Source organism: Fusarium verticillioides, chromosome 6 (genome assembly GCF_000149555.1).
Source record: "Fusarium verticillioides 7600 chromosome 6, whole genome shotgun sequence".
NCBI lineage: Eukaryota > Fungi > Ascomycota > Sordariomycetes > Hypocreales > Nectriaceae > Fusarium > Fusarium verticillioides.
Genome location: NC_031680.1, coordinates 2396252 through 2415674, shown reverse-complemented (window position 1 = coordinate 2415674; position 19423 = coordinate 2396252). Strand labels below are relative to the sequence as shown.

The 19423-nt window shown below is 50.0% G+C and overlaps 3 protein-coding genes across 4 annotated transcripts; 2 read left to right on the top strand and 1 right to left on the bottom strand.

Moving 5' to 3' along the window:
- Positions 1-2574: 2574 nt before the first annotated feature.
- FVEG_02028 (hypothetical protein) lies at positions 2575-6797 on the top strand. The gene is made up of 3 exons (XM_018889112.1): positions 2575-4395; positions 4465-6614; positions 6674-6797. Exons 1-2 carry the CDS (start codon positions 3755-3757, stop codon positions 5897-5899), a joined length of 2076 nt encoding a protein of 691 aa, XP_018745189.1. The 5' UTR covers positions 2575-3754; the 3' UTR covers positions 5900-6614; positions 6674-6797.
- A 1350-nt stretch (positions 6798-8147) lies between these two features.
- FVEG_02029 (hypothetical protein) lies at positions 8148-12172 on the top strand. Its single transcript, XM_018889113.1, has 7 exons — positions 8148-9216; positions 9285-9338; positions 9410-10022; positions 10079-10284; positions 10332-11079; positions 11128-11277; positions 11347-12172. The coding sequence occupies exons 1-7, from the start codon at positions 8956-8958 to the stop codon at positions 11622-11624; spliced, it is 2310 nt and encodes a 769-aa protein (XP_018745190.1). The 5' UTR covers positions 8148-8955; the 3' UTR covers positions 11625-12172.
- Positions 12173-12329: 157 nt separating this feature from the next.
- On the bottom strand, positions 12330-18293 carry FVEG_02030 (hypothetical protein). 2 transcript variants are annotated; one of them, XM_018889115.1, is made up of 4 exons: positions 16962-18227; positions 16450-16842; positions 16193-16397; positions 12358-16141 (listed from the first exon to the last, which is right to left on the bottom strand). In XM_018889115.1, exons 1-4 carry the CDS (start codon positions 17021-17023, stop codon positions 12959-12961), a joined length of 3843 nt encoding a protein of 1280 aa, XP_018745192.1. In that variant the 5' UTR covers positions 17024-18227; the 3' UTR covers positions 12358-12958. The 2 variants fall into 2 exon arrangements, with proteins under 2 accessions (XP_018745191.1, XP_018745192.1); XM_018889114.1 differs by having other exon boundaries at positions 12330-16141; positions 16450-18293.
- Between the last annotated feature and the right edge of the window lie 1130 nt (positions 18294-19423).

Sequence of the window (19423 nt, the reverse complement as noted above, 5' to 3'; positions counted from 1 at the left end):
TAGTCCGGCCGGGCAGAAGGGCTGAGCGAGAATTTGGGATATAGGCAGGCACCTGAGCTTTGGGTTAAGAGTATTAGCACAAGTTACATTGTCCTCCACTGACCGCAAGGATTGCTCGAAGTCAAGACTGACAGCCTTTGATGCGAGTTCCAGACATCCATACCCATTCTCATGCCGATTTACCCATCTGCCACCTCCCTTACTGTCCAAGTCTCAGAATTCACTTAGTTATACGATACGACAGCTGAACAACAACAGACTGCGGCACGCCCTCACCGGACAACAAGAGCTGAAAACGGACCCGATCTCATCCAAAGGTTAGCCGGAACAGCAAAACTGAACCCTTGCGTAAAGGCTATCTACTCTTTGAGGTTGTCGCCCCGAGACACGCGGGTGATCTGCCGTCTTAGGGATATCAAGATCTACGCTTGTCACAAACATTTCACATTCTCATCTGACACAACTTCAGCCATTGATCGAAAATTCCGAGATTCGTCACATTGCGGCTGCATATACGCCTGCACGATGTTCACCGCTGCCTCCTCTGCGGCTCATTAACAGGAGATCGGATGACTTTTTGACATCCCCCCGGAGTGTCGTGGTAGTACGGAACCGACGTCGCCCAAGTCAGACAGATAGACGGACAGTTGGGGAAATGAACAGGCGATGATGGTTGGTAGAAAAAGCATTTACAAGCCACATTGGATCGCGGCGGTTGCCGTGAAGCAACTCGTCTGAGCTTGGCATTGAAATTGATAATTCGCTCCAAGAACCATAGCTAATATTCGACTATCCCGCGTTTCGGAGAGTAAACTGCGGAGTGATTTAATGCTTGACGAGGTGGGTCAAACTCCACGGTCGTACGTTTTATACACCGGAGGGTTCCTAGCTCAACAATGGCAAAATGATACCTTAGCGATACACCTAAGGTAGGTAGTGTCATGCTAGAGGCCATCGTGAGGGAAATATCGAGTCAGGATGCCAAGTACTTCAACTTCCCTGCTTTGGCGTGGATGTCGCAACTCGCAGCTTGTGTCTGGATAAGCGACTCGAATGGAGTTCGCGAAGAGAGTGTATTGCAGTAGGGATCTACATATCGGCAATCCACCGGCGTCTTTGAATGTGGAATAGTTGAACGCCGCGGTATCAAATGACTTGTGCCAATGATAAACCGATCGACAAGAGAGGTTTAGACGAACAATTAAGCAATTGGCGTTGGAAGTCTCGACGTCATGATAGGCGAGCCGATCAAGGCATTCCTAGCTTGCGACTGGAAGAGTTTGGAGATACGAATGCTACTGTAGGTGCTGACTCTTGTTCGGCAGATGCAATTGTGGTCTGTTGTTTATTAGGAAGAACACTGCAGTATCGCAGCTTGCCGGTCCTGGAGCCAGAATAGAGAGAGAAGCAAAAAGAAAGGAGGAAAAAAAGAAAAGAAAAGCACTGGACTCCTGCCAAAGAATCAATACATATGCATATCGGCTAATAAAAACACCAACAGGAGGGGCATGTGTAAGAAAGGCGCTTCAATAAACTAAACAGACAAGATACGTAGTGGGCTTCTTGGCGATGGAGACGCCCCGGCCGAGTGCCCCCAATCATCTCATTCGGCAGCCCCCCTGTTCAGCCTGTGGCGTCTAAGGTCGCCTGACTGCCGGGAAGACAGGAACAGAAAGGAACGGCTACTGTACCTATAATTTGCAAAGCGCAGACGATGAGCCTGCGATATTCGAATCGGATCAGCTGCAATTGTCCTCTCCCTTCGGCTTTTCAATTGACCATCTACCTAAGCTGTACCTGTAATTGATACACCACCTTTCTCATACTGACATACTGCGTGCTGCCAGGGGTGATTCACTCTGATTCACTGTCCTCCCTACATTGTTTACGGCTCTATTCTCCATTTCTCAGACCTACTCTGCGTCTCCATTCCCACTTATACACATTCTTCTGTTCGCCCCCTTTTCCTCCAGTTATCAAAATGTATCAGTGTATGTAGGAATCTCCCTCAAGCTCGACTCCACAGTGAGTGTCAGAGTCCTCGCAAAGAAAGACTCAACTTTGAATGTGCCATTGATGATGTGATGATGCGGATGGCAGGCAAGGAGAGAGTCTAGGACCCTGGTCCCTCCCCCTCGAACCCCCTGTATTGTCTTCTGTCTTGCCGCCCTTGTCAGCCCGAACCCTGGCATTAGAGGGACCCGCCTTGTGACCGACCGTGAGCTGATTTGACTGATGTGACTGGATATTTGCTTCTTTGCTTGGGTCAGCTTGGCTGTGAGTGTGATGGATGCTGATTATCGATTGTTTTGGTGGACATTTTGTATTACCTCAACCGCTCCCGATCACGAAGCATGGAGGGCATAAGCCGAGTCGACGGTATAGATAACAGCCGGCTTAGTATGATACAAGGCCAGAATTGCTGCATTTACATTAGTTCAACAGAGGCTGAAGTAAACAGTCTACAGTGTAATCCGGCAAGCTGGTTCATATTGTTATCCATGTTGATAGGTCCCTTGACGCATGAGAAATAGTTTATTCGCGGCTTTTGATGTCTTATTTCCTCACTAGCAGCACTCATCATTAACTAACCCTGCTTGTTTCTTTGCTTTGCTTTGCTTTGCCTTACCTTGCCTTGCCTGCTCGGCCTTGTATCTTGGATGCCCACTCTGTTCTCGTCTCTGATCTGCTCTATCTTACGCATTGCGGTTTGGCCTGAACTTTTGACATCTCTTTTCGGAACAGATATCCCTCCAAAGTGGAGGTTCCCCCGACCTCAAAGTCCCGTCCCGCTCCCACCTGTGACTTTATTAAAGTATTATTAAGGATATATCCCGGCCTCTTTTTTTCCCTCCTTCTCTCGGTCTCTTTGGATGTCTATCGACCTCGACCTTTCCATTTGAAGCTTGCCTGTCAGAATCTATCTATCTGCACTCTCCCGACGACTCCATTTCCGATTCCATCTTGTCCTTGGCTACCTACTTACCTACTAATCCTGACCTTGTTCGTGATTGTCTACGGCTCACCTTTGCGCCCACCACCAGCATCTTGCACTTTTATAGTCGAGTACGGATTAATTGTTCACATAATTAATCGTCCTCCTGTTTTAGTGCTTTGTTTTGACGATTTTCCCTTTTCAACACTTTTGTATTCCTACGTGGATACTCATGGTGGCGCATTCTCATCTTCATCGCTGTCACTCGTATCTCTCTAATTGAAATTGACCTACAACGGTTCCGGACGGCAACGATTCTCCCTCTTGGGCACTGGTATTCAGTTGAATGCGCGAGCAAGATTTGCATGTTCCAAGGCTTGACTCAGATCCAAGAGAGCTGTCACTTGTCAGACATTGTCAATTCCCCAGAACCGAACCGAACCCAACAAAACCCAACGCACCGCAACCTTGTTAGTTGGCAGCCGTATCTCCCTGGCCTTTGTGTGATTTGTTCCATCATCATCATCGAATCGTCAATCTAGACGGAGCCATCCAATCCCAGAAGACCTCGCCAGCATCACCCCACGCCCACGCCCTACAACAAGTTCAACCACACGACAACTTCACTAGGTAATCTTGGTTGCTTTGCTTTTTCCTCATCTCACCTCATTCCTGCTTGGGCATCACACATTTTCTTACAGGGCCTCGTCTCTTCCCTCAATGATGCACTGAGAAAGCGATACCCTCGGACTCGACTCGAACTGAACCTCACCGCCACATTTTCATCTCCCCTGGGTAAAGAGTCGCCGTCCCCGGACCATGATCACCGCGGCCCTCCGTCAGAGCCCGATCATCGCTGTCGATATGGCCAGCTCCACCACGACGACGCCTTTGACCACCACAAGCGTTACCACTGGCGTCAATAACAGCACAGACACTGACACGGGTGCCACAGCTCCCGAGCTAAGCGACCTTGACTACTTCATCACCGTACTCCAATTGCCGCATGGTCGAACGGAGAACCAGATCGAGGATGACCTCGTTTCCAAGGCGAATGCACTCGGTATCTCGAGTGCGCCCGTTACTGATAAGCGTATCACCTCAAGCGTCGAGTCAGCCTCGACAGTCTACAATGCTCGAACATTTTCCATGCTCTCTGGCGGATCCACAAGCACCGCCCTGACCACGCATTCATCTATCTTTGGTCCATCTACGCCTGATCTGGCGCTTTCCAGTGCCCGGCAATCCAAGGACCTAAACTTTTCTCAGTATGATCGCTATCTATCAGTGATCGATCCTCACCACAACCATTCAAAAACCACAAGGGACTCACAAACGCCCGATGCCACTGCACAGAGTATATTCAGCGGCAAGACGAAACGCAGCCTTTTCAGCGTTAGGTCGGGCTTCAGATTACGATGGAAGAAGAAGGCATCCCCGCAGCCGCTCCAAGTCATGCTGTGCGTCCCTAACCCGGTTTCCGACTAACATGGTATCACTAAACCAGAGTGTGCTGACTCTCGTCATAGGACCTGTGCCAGCTGCCGTGCGGACTTCAAGAGCTCCAAATCATTACACAGCATCTCATGTGGCCACACATACTGCGATAACTGCCTAAGATCGCTCATCCATACAGCCATGTCCGACGAATCGAGCATGCCACCGAGATGCTGTGCTCAGCCATTGCCAGGATCCTTGATGAAGGATCTTCTCAGTCGCGACGCCCAACAGGAGTTCTTGAAGGCCATTATACAATACAGCACACCCTGGCAGGCAAGGATATTCTGTTCCAACCCTTCATGCGGAGGCTTCATTCCACCACATCAAAAAGTGGACTCCAAGTATCCTTCCACTGTCACTTGCCGCAAATGCAACACGAGAGTTTGCCTTATGTGCAAACATAATGCACATCCGACAGGTAAGGACTGCCCGGAAGATTGGGAACTAGATCAGGTTATCAAGGAAGGAGGCAAAGCTGGCTGGAAACGGTGTTACAAGTGCCAGAACCTGGTGCCACTTGATGAAGCCAGTACACACATGACTTGTCGGTGCAAAGCCCAGTTCTGCTACACATGTGGAGGTGTATGGGACGCCAATGCTGGGTGCCCAAACGATTGTGATGGGGAGGAAGAGATGGACCGGAGGAGAACGGAGGAACAGGCTCAACTAGCCGAATATGAAGACGAGAAGGCCGCACAGGAAGCAGCCGCTGCAGCGGCGTCCGCCGAGCGCCTCGAAGCCGAAGAACGAACGAGAAACAATGCTGATTTCTCCCATCTCGCCGAGATGCATCGGCAAGAACTTGAACGGTTCCTCGAATTCGCTGAACAGGGGAGGGAGCACATGAGGGCACGGTTTTCCGAGCAGAAAAGTTCGATGATGAAGCGTCATGCCGAGCTCAAGGAGAGCATGAAAGAAAAACATGCGAAGGCTGTGAGTCAATTGGAGGATCGGCAGGTAGCTGCCGAGATGGACCTGAGAAACACTCTGGAAGCGAGTGAACGAAGTGTCAGGATTCGACTGAAGCATATGGAAGCTTACTGTGATGGGTTGGGACGCAATGGTGCGAACTCAAGCCCCGGCTCGGACTCTCAACCACATAGAGTGGTTACGGAACGCGATCTTCGAGAGCTTGGGCAACAGTACAATATTCGCGATGGCATGGAAAGATCACATCAGGCCAAGATTAATGTGATGAGGGACCGCCAGGCTAAACGTATGGAAGAACTCATCGACCGACAAGAGGCTGAGTACGAAACCTTACTCGAGCGGAATCGACTGGAGCTCGTAGAGTTGCATGCTCAGTCGGTCCTGGAGCAAGAAACACTGGCGCACACATTCGCTGCACGAAAATCCAAGCTTGTGCGTCGATGGGAACTTGCCATCGAGATCCTGCGCAAGGAGCTCGAAGACCAAGACGGTGTCAAGTACGCACCAATTCCCACCCCGACATGGCCTGAATAGACCTCGCATGTTCTTTTATCTTCTGGGTACGATAATTTGCATGCCTATCAACAGCATCACATTTACTGCCATACGACTACCTTCATGATACAACGTATTCTTCGTTCTATGTTAATTCACGATCAAAAGCGAATCTGCGCCTTACTCTTTTATATATTTTTTTTGTTTCAACACACGCATATATCTTGTACAGCATTATACCAGGCGTCAAGACCATGGGGTACGGACGATTCAGAGCAAGTTTCCGCCAGTTTGTCTCTTTCTGGGAGTTTCAGGCATTTTCTTAATAGCATCAGCATAGCATTATGGCCGCATATTTCATTCATATATTGGTGGGGGCGGGACGAGGTCGTTATGAGACGATGCTCTGTCCGCAGCCATACTCATACCCAGACATTGCTCTTGATAGAGCGGATATCCGAGGATCATAGAACAAGGAGAAGAGAGTTATCAGACTGCGGGTTTCGTTCGCATCCTGTTTGCGAACGGATTTGAGTATTACGAAAGTTCTGGAGCGGGTGGCCTGGTTGGATGTGCATGATTGTAAATATCCCGGGCTTGATAGATAGGATTTGAATGATTAACCGAATGGATCAGAATGGCACTTCGTCAAGCCATAGTACCACCCACCCGATAGCATGTGTTTGGCAAACGGCATCTGGCTCCGGCAACTTGCACCAAATTCGCCATCGAGAATGATGTCGCACCAGCGGATGTAAGTCAAAAGCTGTAGCATCGCAGAAGATTGATGACTCGTTTAACCAGTAACACCAGACATGCACTTGCAGTGAGGTATCAGCAGCATTGGAGGGAGGGCTGACGTTGGCGCCGGACCCTAGCCCCTTGTTCCATCCAGCAGCCAACATCCGTGTGTTGTGATAACGAATATTTGGGGTGGGCTGATGTGTATTGTGAAATCCGTTTGGTCTATTTGACAGGCCTGGGGTTGCATCGTTAAAGAGTGGCAAGCACGGCCTGCTTGTGCATTCGTTTGTCGGAGAATACAGCCATCCTCTTCCTTCGTGGACACATATGTATGTACTGTAGCAAGGTGTTTTTACAAGGGTGATCATAAAAGACTCAGAGTGTATCCGTACCGTACCGTAGGACAAAACCACCCAATGCGGGTGATGTTGTTTGTTTGCGGCTGTGGCTGCATATTGTCTTTCTTGTTTTAGAAACAGGCGTCTCGGCAATTCGAGTAGACTTTCAATAGTCTTGTGCGCGTATCCTCTGCTGGAATAGAATATGCTAGGATCTTATATGAAACACGAGGTCTAGTTTGAGGATTTTCAACACTAGCGGTTATAAATAGGAGAAGCTATGCCTGAGCGACAACCTCAAAGTTTCAAAGAGTTGTATGCTCTGTTGGCAGGCTAGGACATTCCCTTTTTTAAGCATATATGATAGATCAACCCTGCTGGAGCTTTTGTGGTTGAGGTGTGTTACCGTTATGGGGTATCATTGTAAGTGAGAACGCAACACAACCGTTGTCTCGCCTCTGCAGATATGGCTGCATAAGGCCGCAGAGGGTAATAGCACTGCGGTTCCCACAGCAGGCTACAATTTGTGCGAGAGATTGGCTGTTCTTTGATAGACGAGCTAATGCTGGCGCCCGCAGCCACCGAACAAGACATGTTTCAATCGGTAAAGAGCCCTGGGGTGGAACGATAGCCACCCATCAGCAACGATGCATATCATATCAGGAGTCAGAGAACCAGGTGAATATAGTATGGTAGGTAGGTAACGTTTTGAAAACTGCCGTCAGCCGTTGTGGCTTTTGAACTTGCCCAACTCGCCGCCAAACACATTGCGAAAAGAGTGGGCGGGGGTACGTAAGTAGAAGACCTCCCATCCATTTGCAATCTAAAGGTATTACCTTAGGTAGGTAGGTATGTATGTATGGTATAGTACCTTAGTACTTAGGTAGAGCTTGTCTTGGCTGAGTAGCGGTTCCCTGTAAGAAATCATAGGCAAGGTACGTAGTGAGTGGCTTCCAGGCATCGTTTGTGAGAATCATGGGGTAAGGTGATTCGGCCGGGTTCTTGCATTCGAGGGGCTTTTGTTTGTGCGTGCTAGCTTAGAGGAAGTGGAGGTAATAGCTAAGGTAAACAATGCCAAGTCCTTGTTCTGGGTGAAGTCGAGATCGGGGTTATCGAGCTAAGAGAGACGAAGCCACCAAATAAAGGGTCCCGTCCCCTCGTCCCCTGGAGGCGTCCTGTGGAAAGAGACCCCTAACACCCGCTAAAGAACCGCTCCGAGAGACTCAGTTGGTGGCGTCGGGTCCTTGCCTTGAAACCCGAGGGGACAAGAAATAGGTGGGCTCAGCCACAATCAGCCCAATTTATGGTTCCATCCAATCCGTCTACACCTCACAGGCTCAGTCAGTCAGTCAGTGAGTGAGTGTTTCCTTTCCATTCCCTCCCCACCGGCCGGCCAAGCGATCTCCATCTCCATCTCCATCTCCATTTCCATTTCTATTCCCAATTCCAACTCCATTTGCATTGCATCTGCATCTTTGCACCTCGGAGGTATATTCGCCTCTCTAATTTGGCTCAATCTCTTCTGTCACCTCTTCTTATACAGTACGGGTGCGTATTCGCCTGGGTCGCCTTGTGCATCCCCGCTGTTCATCATTTCCGAAAGACCGTGCTGCCTCGACGACAAATCGGCCCAGCCAGCCTGTCCTAGCACCGAATCATTGATCTCCCCCCGCCGCTGCGGATTGCGAAGCTCTCCCCATCAGAACAGGCACACAAAGCTTCATTCGCCAATAGCTGCTCCAACGTTACCATCACTGTTGTCGCCTCGACGCAAATCCAATCTGACTCGTTCCTCGCGATTGTCACAGTGCTTATTGCGCTCCAATTCACTGCTCCTACCTTAAATCTGCGACGCAACTGTTCCTGCCCAATCTCTACTCCACGACCTGACCCAACTCAAGGAATGTGAGGTCCACTTCAACGAAGTCTGACTCAATCAAACAACTTGGACAGTCCCCGGAATTATAAACTAAATATCTGTGTTGGTCGCCTTTCCAAATTGACATCGGTATCATGAACGAATACCACCCGCCGTCGACGAACGAAGCCTTCTCTCCTTCACAGGAGCGCGACCGATCCGGCAGCATGTCCTTGGGCAATATCCCCTTGAGTCCCCAGGGGCCCCCATCAGACCACGGCGGTGCTGCAGTCGACGACACCATGAACAAAGACCAGAAATCCGACGCCGATACCACATCGCCTACGCAAACATCAGGTCCATCCGGTGTGAATTCCGAACAGATTAAGCAAGTTTCGGACGTTTTATCTTCCGAGGTATGACATACTCCAGGCAAAGAATAACATGCTTAATGTCTGGATAATGGGCTAATTGTATTCAACAGATTGGCATTGTTACGCTACTGAATCGTCTCAAACAGAGTATAGCTTCAGCAAAGGTGAGAGACCAACTGGCTTTGAACCAGCTTCCAACGCTCAGGTAACCCGATTTACTAACATGGGATTCTAGGAATTTGCATTGTTCCTCAAGAAACGATCGAGTCTAGAAGAAGACCATGCCAATGGCATCAGAAAACTCACCCGTACCACCCAGGAGGTCATGCGCCGACCTGACCATCGGCAAGGCACATTCGGTAACGCATACGAGGCTATGGCAAGCACCCACGAACGTATGGCTGAGAATGGCATTGAGTTTGCCAAAGAGCTACACCAGATGCATGATGAGCTTATGGAGCTCGCTGGTGTTGCCGAGCGCAGCCGGAAGTCATGGAAGCAAAACGGCTTGTCCGCTGAGAACAAAGTGGCAGAGATGGAGCAGACTATGCGTAAGAGCAAGGCCAAGTACGACTCTCTTGCTGAGGATTATGAGCGGGTTAAGACCGGCGAGTCGCGCCAGAGCGGCAAAATGTTCGGCCTCAAGGGGCACAAGTCAGCGCAGCAGCATGAGGGTGAGCTGCTGAAGAAGGTTCAAGCAGCCGATTCTACCTACCACGGGCATGTCCAGGCGTTGCAGGCTGAGAAGGCCCAGCTTGTGTCAACGACACGCCCAGAAGCCATTCGAGCGCTTCAAGACTCGATTAAGGAGATTGATGCAGGAATCTCATTGCAGATGCAGAAGTTTGGTAGGTCTTTCCCCAAGTATTCTGGGTCGTACAATCGCAGCTCATTTGTCATTTAGCCTCCTTCAATGAGCGCCTACTATTAAGCAATGGTCTGAGTGTCAGTCCCATTCAGGGTCCTGGGGCCCAAGGCAGCTCTGCTCAACGCAGTCTACGACAGGCTGCTTCTTCGATTGACAACGACAAAGACTTAAATGACTATGTCACGGCACAGCACAGAAGTGTGCCTCCCAACACTGGTGAAATCAAATATGAGCGCAATCCAGTAAGTGGCCACTGGCAAGTAATCGGTATTGTGACTAACAATTTTAGGCACTGAACCCTCCGGGCTCCAGCAGCCAGCATAATCCAGGAGGCCCTGTCCAACAACCCGCAGCTGTTGTGCAGTCACCGGTATCACAGACGCAGCCCCAAGGTGGTTTCTCCGGGCCACAGCCTTTAGGTCCAGGATCAAGGACTAGTACCCTTGGTCTTGGCCCTATCACTGGCGTTACTGGTGGTGACCCTTCATTTCCCCCGACTGATGACCCTCGACCTTTTTCGCAGCCTCATAATAGGAGCTTTAGTCAAGGTAACATGCCAGTGCAACAGGGCACTCCTAACCAGCAATTTCCAGGTCGGGGCCCCAATCAACAACAGGCACCTGGTCAAAGATATAACAATGGGGGCTCTATCAGTTCGTCCGGGCCACCGCAACTTGGTGCTCTGCCCTTCCAGCCTGGCGGTTCCCCTCCTCAACAGCCGTCTCCTGGCCAAGCTCCTCATGAACGTTCAGGAAGCGGGGTAAACTCGGGACAAGGACCTCCAGGTGCTACACGGTCACCACCTCCCTACGGAGCTTCTAGCCACCCTCCTCCTGGGCCTGGGCATTCCGGCCCTGCCAGGCCAATGTTCGGCTTGCCACTGAGTCGTCTCTATGAACGTGACGGCTTGGCAGTACCAATGGTTGTTTACCAATGCATCCAGGCGGTGGATATGTACGGCCTTAATGTGGAAGGCATATACCGCCAGTCTGGGTCCATGGCTCATATCCAAAGACTAAAGAATATGTTCGACACAGGTTCGTCATGTTCTACTTGCAGAAAGTACAGAGCTAATCACATAGCAGAGTCATCCAACCCTGCGCTCGATTTTAGGAATCCCGAGAACTTTTACCATGACGTCAATAGTGTTACTGGCCTGTTGAAGCAGTTTTTCCGCGATCTCCCTGACCCGCTGCTCACCCTCGAGTATCATGATAGCTTCATCACAGCTGCCAGTACGTCGCTCCAATTCCTCCCTTTCGTGTTTCTACCTCTCCTCGGCAAATACTGACTGATATGCACAGAACAAGAAGATGATACGGTGCGTCGCGATTCGATTCACGCGATCATCAACAGTCTTCCTGATCCCAACTACGCTACACTGCGTGCTCTCACTCTTCACCTCTGGAGAGTCATGGATAACAGCCACAACAACCGCATGAACTGCCACAACCTAGCCGTCATTTTTGGCCCGACACTCATGGGCACTGATCCCAGCACCGCCATTGCCGATGCGGGCTGGCAGATTAAGGCCATCGACACTATCCTGCAAAACACGCTCCAAATTTTTGACGAGGATTAAACTTGAATGTAAGCGCCTCGTGTTGGTTAAGGGCATAATATGTAACGCTTGTTGGAAGAGGCGGGGAGGGATGTTTATATCTATCCATGTTGGCTGTTTTTATGTTGCATGGCGTCTCGTATCTAATGCACGTTCGTTTCTTCTTGTGCTTGGAGGTTATTGTAAAATCACTGGGTGGCAAACGTGAGCGCTTTTTTTCTCTCCTGTGCTTTCTTTTGCGCTTGTTCAGTTTATCTCGTACTTGCTTCTTGCGTGTGACGGCATTTTGTACGTGACAGGTTAGACTCGCAGTCATAAACAAGCAAGGTAATTTAAACGGTTTGCTGCAGGGTAGGTGATATCACATGGCGTTTCTTCATTCTTCACATGTGAGACTTTTCAACACTCGACCGATAATACCTACCTATAAACTATGCAATGTAGGTGCCGATGGCTATAACCAAGACTTTGTCTACTGGTGTCGATGGTCTGGTTCTCCCGTCACCGCTGGTTGTAGGAACTGGGCTAGAACAGCGTTTCAATCACTCTATACACATGATTTTCACGAGCACAGCCAGTATTGACACCTTTCGTATTACACAGGAGCGATGGCTGTTGATGATGTCTCATGTTCATGGCTCTCGAACCACTCCCACGGGAGCAATCACGGCACCAGACTCACGCATCACAGGGTGTGTGTATCAGTAAAATCACCGCTTTCTAGTATGGTAACCCACTAATCAAAATAGTGATATGATGCTAATCAAGTGACTTGATTGAAGTTCTATGCTATTCTACTCCAACGAGTAATGTAGATGAATGCAGCGAGCCTTCTGCCCTCTGTTCTCATCAGACACCAACCTTGATTGGATGTCTTTTGTACATGATAAATGCTCAAGTATCGTGCGTGTTCTGTGCTCGACATATCATCAGCCGTTTCACCAGTCCTCTTTGTAGTCAGCGCCATGCAAAAAACAAGCAAGCAAACCCCAAAAAGCAGAAACAAAAAGAAATGCGTCATCTTCCCATAAAAGACAAAATAAAATATTCGACGAGACCATTGATGCCCTATGCCCCTTGTAGCCCAGAGTAAACAATACTGAGAAAAATATCCGTGTTGCAGTGCACATTATCGCTTATGCCAACATGCCTTTGTTCCGTAACAGGGGTATAGACGTGAGATGAAGGAAAAGAAAACTTAGATACAGTCGGGCACATGATAATGTTGGTGATGATGATGGTGTAGGGAGAAGCCTGAACGCTGTTCGCGCCATGCTGTATGAAGGATGTCAGTCTTTGACATCATAGTTTGGTTTGTGGAGGTAAGAAAAGATTCAAGCCTATCTTGAACAATCTCACTGAAGCTTGATAGCTTCAAAAAGACCTAGACTTAAGCTCGTATCGTTCTCACCAACATTGGGAGTGGGTTCGCTAAGCACCTCCCAGCGACGGAGAATGAAGGGACTCAGGCGCTCCTGGACTACTGGCCCGATGCCGTATTGCGCGCCCATGCCACGAGCGGCAGCACTCTGAGGCGTTGCTGCTTTTTCTCGGTGGGACAGCATAAGATTATCTGACGGAGACGGTGGTGGTGAGCTGAATAAATAGTAAAGCCGAGGGTCAGATGATGTTCCCTGGTTGGGCATTCCGCCTGGGTTTAATAAAATGGCCTTGGCACAGTTGGCTCGCAGTTCCTCGGGCAGGGCATCTACCAGGAGAATAGCAATGTCGAAGACCTGCTGGACAAGGGAGCCAACAGTAGCTGGCGGCAGTGTTTCCAAATCAAGTAGTAACCCGCAAAGAACAAGGACAATGCGTGCTCGAACATCGTGCACGGGTGGGATAGGAGGCCGTGTCGCCGAAGCCGTGGGAAGAGGGGCTGATGGTGGCTCGGACGACAAGCTATGAAGGTTCACAAAACGAAGCATAGCGGGCAGCCAATGCTGTAATACGGCAGCGTGACAGTTGGGACGCTCCTGAGGCCCTGCTGCGACGATTTCCCACAGGTCTGTCAGCTTCTCGACCATGCTCAAGGATAACTGTGCCATCTTAGGGGGGGCTTGGCCCGAGATAATAGCCTCCACGACTTCTAGTAAATTCTCGGCCATGCGGAGGGACTGCCGTGACACAGTGTCGACAAAGTCAGGAGCCTTCGACGAAGGAACCAGGTCGAGAAATCCAGTTTGAGCCTGTGTCTTGAGATGCTGGGTAATGTCGTCACTCAAACAAGGTAACAAACTGGTCCACATGATGTTGCCTGCTTCAATGGCTCGATCCATCGCCCTGGCGAATATCTCGAAGCGAGAGGAACTCTGATCTTGTCCCTCAATTGCGCTAGGCTGTGGCAATGACAGATCTAAGTTAAGCTTCAGCTGGCAGAAAGGCAGCGTCAACTCGTTGGCAATCTGTAAAATATGATCGAACGAAATTTGAGTATCGCCTGAGTCTCCAGGAATAAGGAGTTTCGTGGTCACCTTGCGGACGAGACCTACAGCTTCAGCAGGAAGCGCTTTGATGCCTAAAGCATTTGAGACTGCGGAGGAATCCACCAGAACCAGAGTTCGTAAGGTCTCGAGCAGACTTTCTTGGCACTCAATATTGTCAAGAGGAAACTCGGTGCCATCGACATGGTTTCTGACAGTCGAGTACTCGAGCAAAGCGTTTCGAACAAGGTTCAGCAATCCTTTGGACTGCTCAAATTTGGCGCACTTTTGTTCGGTATGGAAACGGTAGGCTTCCTCAGCTATAAGCCCTGTTGCTTGGGGAAGCGGCATGATGACGAGTTGTAAGAGTTCTTGTAAGTAGGTCGCAGGACCTCTGGACGACTCTGGGGCAAGGCTCTGGATATTCGCGAATGGAGGACTTGCAGTGCTCATTATAATAGGCATTGTCAGACACCCTGTAATGATAAGAAGTGGGAATAAAGTAGAAAGGGAGGAGCGGTTCGGTATCGAACGAATATGACTTGTCCAGTCGGTCATGAGTTTATCAAAATGGTGAGCATCAAAAACTCGTATTCTCGCGAGTAAAGTTGCCAACACCCGGCGCGTATCGTCCTCCTTCTCCCACCCGCGCTCAAGAGCAGGGATTATCATTCGGAAAAGCTTGTTCATTGTTGGAGGGTCCAACCGTGTTCCACTGGAAAGTGTTTTCTCGACTTCTTCAGCCACATTGTTTTCAGCTTGGTGAGAGGGGGTTGCTACGATGTCGGAAACCGGCGAGCAAGCATCAATAGCGTTGTTGCGATCATTTTGGACGAGTTCTTGGCGAAGCTGGCTGGCAATAACCTCATGACCAGCCATACGTTGCGCAAGACTGTCAAGAGCTGCAAGTAGTGGTCGTGGAACGAGTCTTTGCTCCTCGTTCATCATTCTAAGGCGCTCGATCAGGCTGTTAAACAGTTCATCTGCGCTATCCAAGGCGCAGAAGATTTGCAAGTTTGAATGGACAGTATCGGCAACGGACGCCAGAACGTCAGAATCGGCGGTCTTCGCGCAAGCTCCAAGAATGTCGGATAACATGGCGTAATCTTCGGCAGTTTCCATAATGTCTCGAACAGCGGTGAACATAGTCAGAGATAAAGGGTGGCCCTTCATGATGAACTGCCCAGTTAGCTCATCGCGCAAATGTGCCCCAATGCTGCTCCTTAGAGCAGTACTGCTACCGCCCATCCGTTGCAATAGCCTCTTGAGTGACATTGGCTTCCGCCCTGACAATGGATCGTTTGAGAGTAAAGGGAGCCCCACAACATGTTTCACGACCCTGATTGCATTGGCGATGTCTTGCTCCTCCTCAGCGACCGAATAGTTGCCAGCTCGTCTTAACAAGTTTGCTCTTTCAGCCCTTTTCCTCTCAGATAAAGAATGGAGCGGAAGTTCGACTAGCAACCTGCTGGAACACGGACCTGACACGGGGTCGATTTCCGCCGCACAATGATAACCACCACGAGCGATAGTCCACTGCATATATTGAGAGACGGAAAAGTGGCCTGTTCGAACAAGCTCCGTGACCAGGTGATAGACGAGGTTTTTCCGTGCCTTGTCATTGGGGGCGATGTTGTCGAGTGTCTCGAGGATGGGCGTGGTAGGGTTCACACGAAATTGGCTCCATTGCCGAATTAAACGGGCGGCGGCATAAACCTTTGCTAAACCTGGACGATGGAACGAAGTTGCCCACTCAACTACTGTTCTCATTATCAAAGCCTTGTTCTCACTCGTTGCCCAGCATGCTGCGGCTAAATGGTTATCGCTAGACTCTTTCAAGGCAGCATCAAGCAACTTGACTAGTTGACTTCGCCCAGCAGGAGGGGAAGCAGTACTAGACACTACCAGACGTGAGTTTCGTGAATTAATGGCATGTAGTGCCTTTCGAGCCTGCTCATCATCAGAGCGCAGACAAGCATGTAAGGTATCCTTGTAAGTCGACCAGGCTCCAGGGTTGATGAAGCTCTCTGGGTTAGAACGAATTAGTGAGACGAGCAAAGCTGACAGTCTACTGGAGAGTTGCACGAGAAGATCCCTATCAGGGTCGTTGGATATCTGGTCTTGCTTAGTCAAATCGTTTAGAATAATAGTTGCGTGTGAACCTACCACATGCAAGTGGCTGAGTAGAGCAAATACAAGCCTCCGGCCATACTTGCGTGACCTGAGAAGGTCTTTCCAGTAAATCTGAGCAATGAGCAGCCACATGGGAATACGCGACTGAAGGCTATTCTCAATTCCAGATACAACCCAGTCAAGGTAATGATCTCGATCTAGCAACTGCTCTGAGTAAAGGTTCGTTGCTAAGCGGATGCTGTATGACAGTTAGCTGCTGTGCTTCTAGACCTAGACGCATATCAACTTACGCATATGTGACTCGGTTCTTCCAGTCATTCTCACCAAACCCAGCAACAACGGCATCGACAAATTGCTCAACAAAAACGGTCCAGTCGCGAGCCCATTTCAGTTCACCACCCATGACAAAGGCACCATTGACACCCTTCCTCTTCAACCCCCTGATCTCATTGGCACCGACACACTTTGCCAACCAAACAGCTCGCTCGGCGGGAACGTTCTTGTTCAAGCATTGGTCGAGTAACGTTCTTCCGCGAATGCCGTGGGGGATAGTTCGGCTGAGGCGTCTAAGAGATATCGCGGGATTGGCCAGGTCTTTGAGCCAAACCTCTCTCTTCGTATCCGTGAGCGTAACTCGAGGTGGTGGTTTGAAAGTCGAGGGCGCATTGATCTGTCCTCGATGTCTACGCTGAGTCAGAACTCCCATAAATATAGTAGACAGTGCATTCAGGCCGGTCTTTTGCTTCAGAGCCGGGAAGATGGCAAGCTTAGCAGACGAAGTTTCGGGAACATTCAAGTTCACCTTATCCCATGTCCCTTTTGTGATCGCTTCGCTGCTCCACTCGTCTTCATAATGTGCTCCATTCCAGGGAAAGAAATCGGCGTAACCAGAGTTAAGACCTTTGCTGAATGGGTCAACGGGATTTCGTACTACGGTTTCGGGTCGGTTGGCTGAGAAGTATCGTGGCGCGACGGAGGGAATCTCGACGGTGTATGGTTTTGGCCGGATATCTTTCTTGGCTGGCGCTGGCGCTGTCGCTGTAATTCGAGGAGCGAATCTGGGTTGTGAAGGTACCGGTCGACGTGTCGGCATCGGCATAAAAGTTGAGCTGGCGCTGTCGGCAGGGCTGCCGACCATAGCTTGAAAGGGATCGGAATTGGGTATTCGCGAGGGTGTAAGAGACTGCGGCGATTCGGATGTAGGTAAGGAACTTGAAGAAGCATTGTGTGACAACTCGAGCCGAAGACGTGAGCCTCCTCTTCTAGGCGTTGCGTGATAACGATTAGGGGTAGCATCGCCGGCGTCGGCGGTTAAATCGATGAAAGAAGCATCCTTTCGAACTGGCGAGGCGGCCGCCATAAACTGCTGCTGATGTGATAATGATCGCTGTGGCGGGGGGCGCTGGACAGGTAACGATGCTGAGCTCACGGAACGCTGAGGCGGCCGCGGATGAGCGCCCATTGTGGTCCGCGAGGTCATTTCTGAGTCGTGGGCGGAGGCGCCATTCCGAAAAATCTAAATAAAGAGGATGTGTCGACTTGTGTTGTATGTGATGGTGATGGACAACCGCAGTAAACGCGACTTCTGGGAACGGTACTGCGATGCCCTACAGTATTCGGTGGCGCCTCAATACTCGAAGGTGAAATGGGGTTCAAGGTTTGCGTTCCCTATAGTCGCGTTGTCGTTGATACGTGGTTTGATGAGCCAGCCGCGCAACCAGAAGCATAAATGGACAAGTAATCAACGTGATTCGAGAATCCGAACTCGATTGTTACCCATGCCTTCTACCATCCCCCAAATATCACAGCCGCCGTTGCCGTTGTTGTTCCGGATCGATAGAATGGAGCCACGCACGCGAATGGCTTCGATTCGGTAGAGTTTGGTTGTTCGAGCCAAAGAGGAGGAAGATACGGATGCACAAACTGGAAAGAATAGTGTCGAGATAGCGAAAGTATGTACACGAGCGGCACAGAACCCCGACCGAGAGCGGCAACTGTCGATGAATGAATTATGAGATATACAGATGTGGATGGGGTCAGACGGGGCGAGGTGATGTTAGGTACTCCGTAGGTAGGTTGAGTTAGAGCGTTTCTGAGATGAGGCAAGGTTGGCAAGGTACTAACTTAAAAAGGCCCTCGAGAGGAAATATGGAGACGAGACAGGAGCGGAGATGGAGGTAGAAACTACCAACGGAGAGATGGCTAATGTGCCGCGACAACAGGGCTTTTGCGTCACAGGACCACCTTGAACACTAGATCCGCAAAGTACCAATTACATAGCTTCGATAAGTTTTACATGGATCCCCCCCCCCCCCATCCGGGCTCTCAGCCGTCGCTTGGCCGGTCCCTTGAATCGTTTATTACGCTGGAACCCTGCCCGGACATTTTGAATTTGGAAAGGGTAGGTAGCTAGGGTAGGTATTGTTCGTCGGTTGTCTCTTGATTCTCGAGACTGCCCGTGCGGGCCCGACCCGAGCTACGGGCTTAGACTACGGCTATGGCTGCGGATAGGGACCGACGGGGTTTGGGACTGGGGAATCAATTCCATTACATGAGAGTTATTACAGCGCAAGTCTTGAGGATTTGGGATAAGATCGATTGGGGGAGACGCTGAGCGTCAAGTGGCGATATATTGTGAGAGATGACTCGTGGCGGGATCACTGAGAATTCCTGAATCACAAGCAACCCTCTATCCGTGCAGTGCTACGTGTTGACTCTCCAAGGGATAAGCGGGTGAATTGCTTGAAAGGATTGAGATTGACGGGCGGTTTGAGGTGAGAGCGTTCAGGTCACATCAGAGTGCATAACGTTGTTGTGTTATTCAGGGGTTACAGTTGGCTACCTACCTGCTTGGCGATCAAATAACATTACGGCACCCCCAGCCAAAAGCCATCAACCCCGCTTGGAGGCACACAATCGCGCAGCTTAAGATCTCATAGAAGCATTTGCCTCGTGGAATGTGCGTTATCTATTGGGGTCTACACAACTAGTTGTACAGCGCTTGTTGGGGGTGACTGATGAGAGGCCTCAGCTGTCGTTTGACTCTGGTGAAATATTATCCAATTTTCCCTCCAGAGATATTCGTGCAAGGAAGTAAGTCAACCAGGAAATACATTGCGCTTAATCTGAGCACGATGCCGAGTTTCTTTCTCCCAAAAGCTTGTTCCACATCAGTATGTATATGGATGTGAGCCATTATTCGGCCAACCAAGTGAAGAAGACCATCCAGCCATCATTTCTCGAGGTGCTTCCAATGACGGAATT

Coding starts and splice junctions, on each gene's coding strand:
- FVEG_02028 (XM_018889112.1), top strand. CDS start 3,755: ATGATCACCGCGGCCCTCCGTCAGAGCCCGATCATCGCTGTCGATATG. Junction 4,396..4,464: donor CAGCCGCTCCAAGTCATGCT/GTGCGTCCCTAA, acceptor CTCTCGTCATAG/GACCTGTGCCAGCTGCCGTG.
- FVEG_02030 (XM_018889114.1), bottom strand. CDS start 17,639: ATGACCTCGCGGACCACAATGGGCGCTCATCCGCGGCCGCCTCAGCGT. Junction 16,398..16,449: donor AAGAACCGAGTCACATATGC/GTAAGTTGATAT, acceptor ACTGTCATACAG/CATCCGCTTAGCAACGAACC. Junction 16,142..16,192: donor TACTCAGCCACTTGCATGTG/GTAGGTTCACAC, acceptor AAGCAAGACCAG/ATATCCAACGACCCTGATAG.
- FVEG_02029 (XM_018889113.1), top strand. CDS start 8,956: ATGAACGAATACCACCCGCCGTCGACGAACGAAGCCTTCTCTCCTTCA. Junction 9,217..9,284: donor CGGACGTTTTATCTTCCGAG/GTATGACATACT, acceptor TGTATTCAACAG/ATTGGCATTGTTACGCTACT. Junction 11,278..11,346: donor TAGCTTCATCACAGCTGCCA/GTACGTCGCTCC, acceptor TGATATGCACAG/AACAAGAAGATGATACGGTG.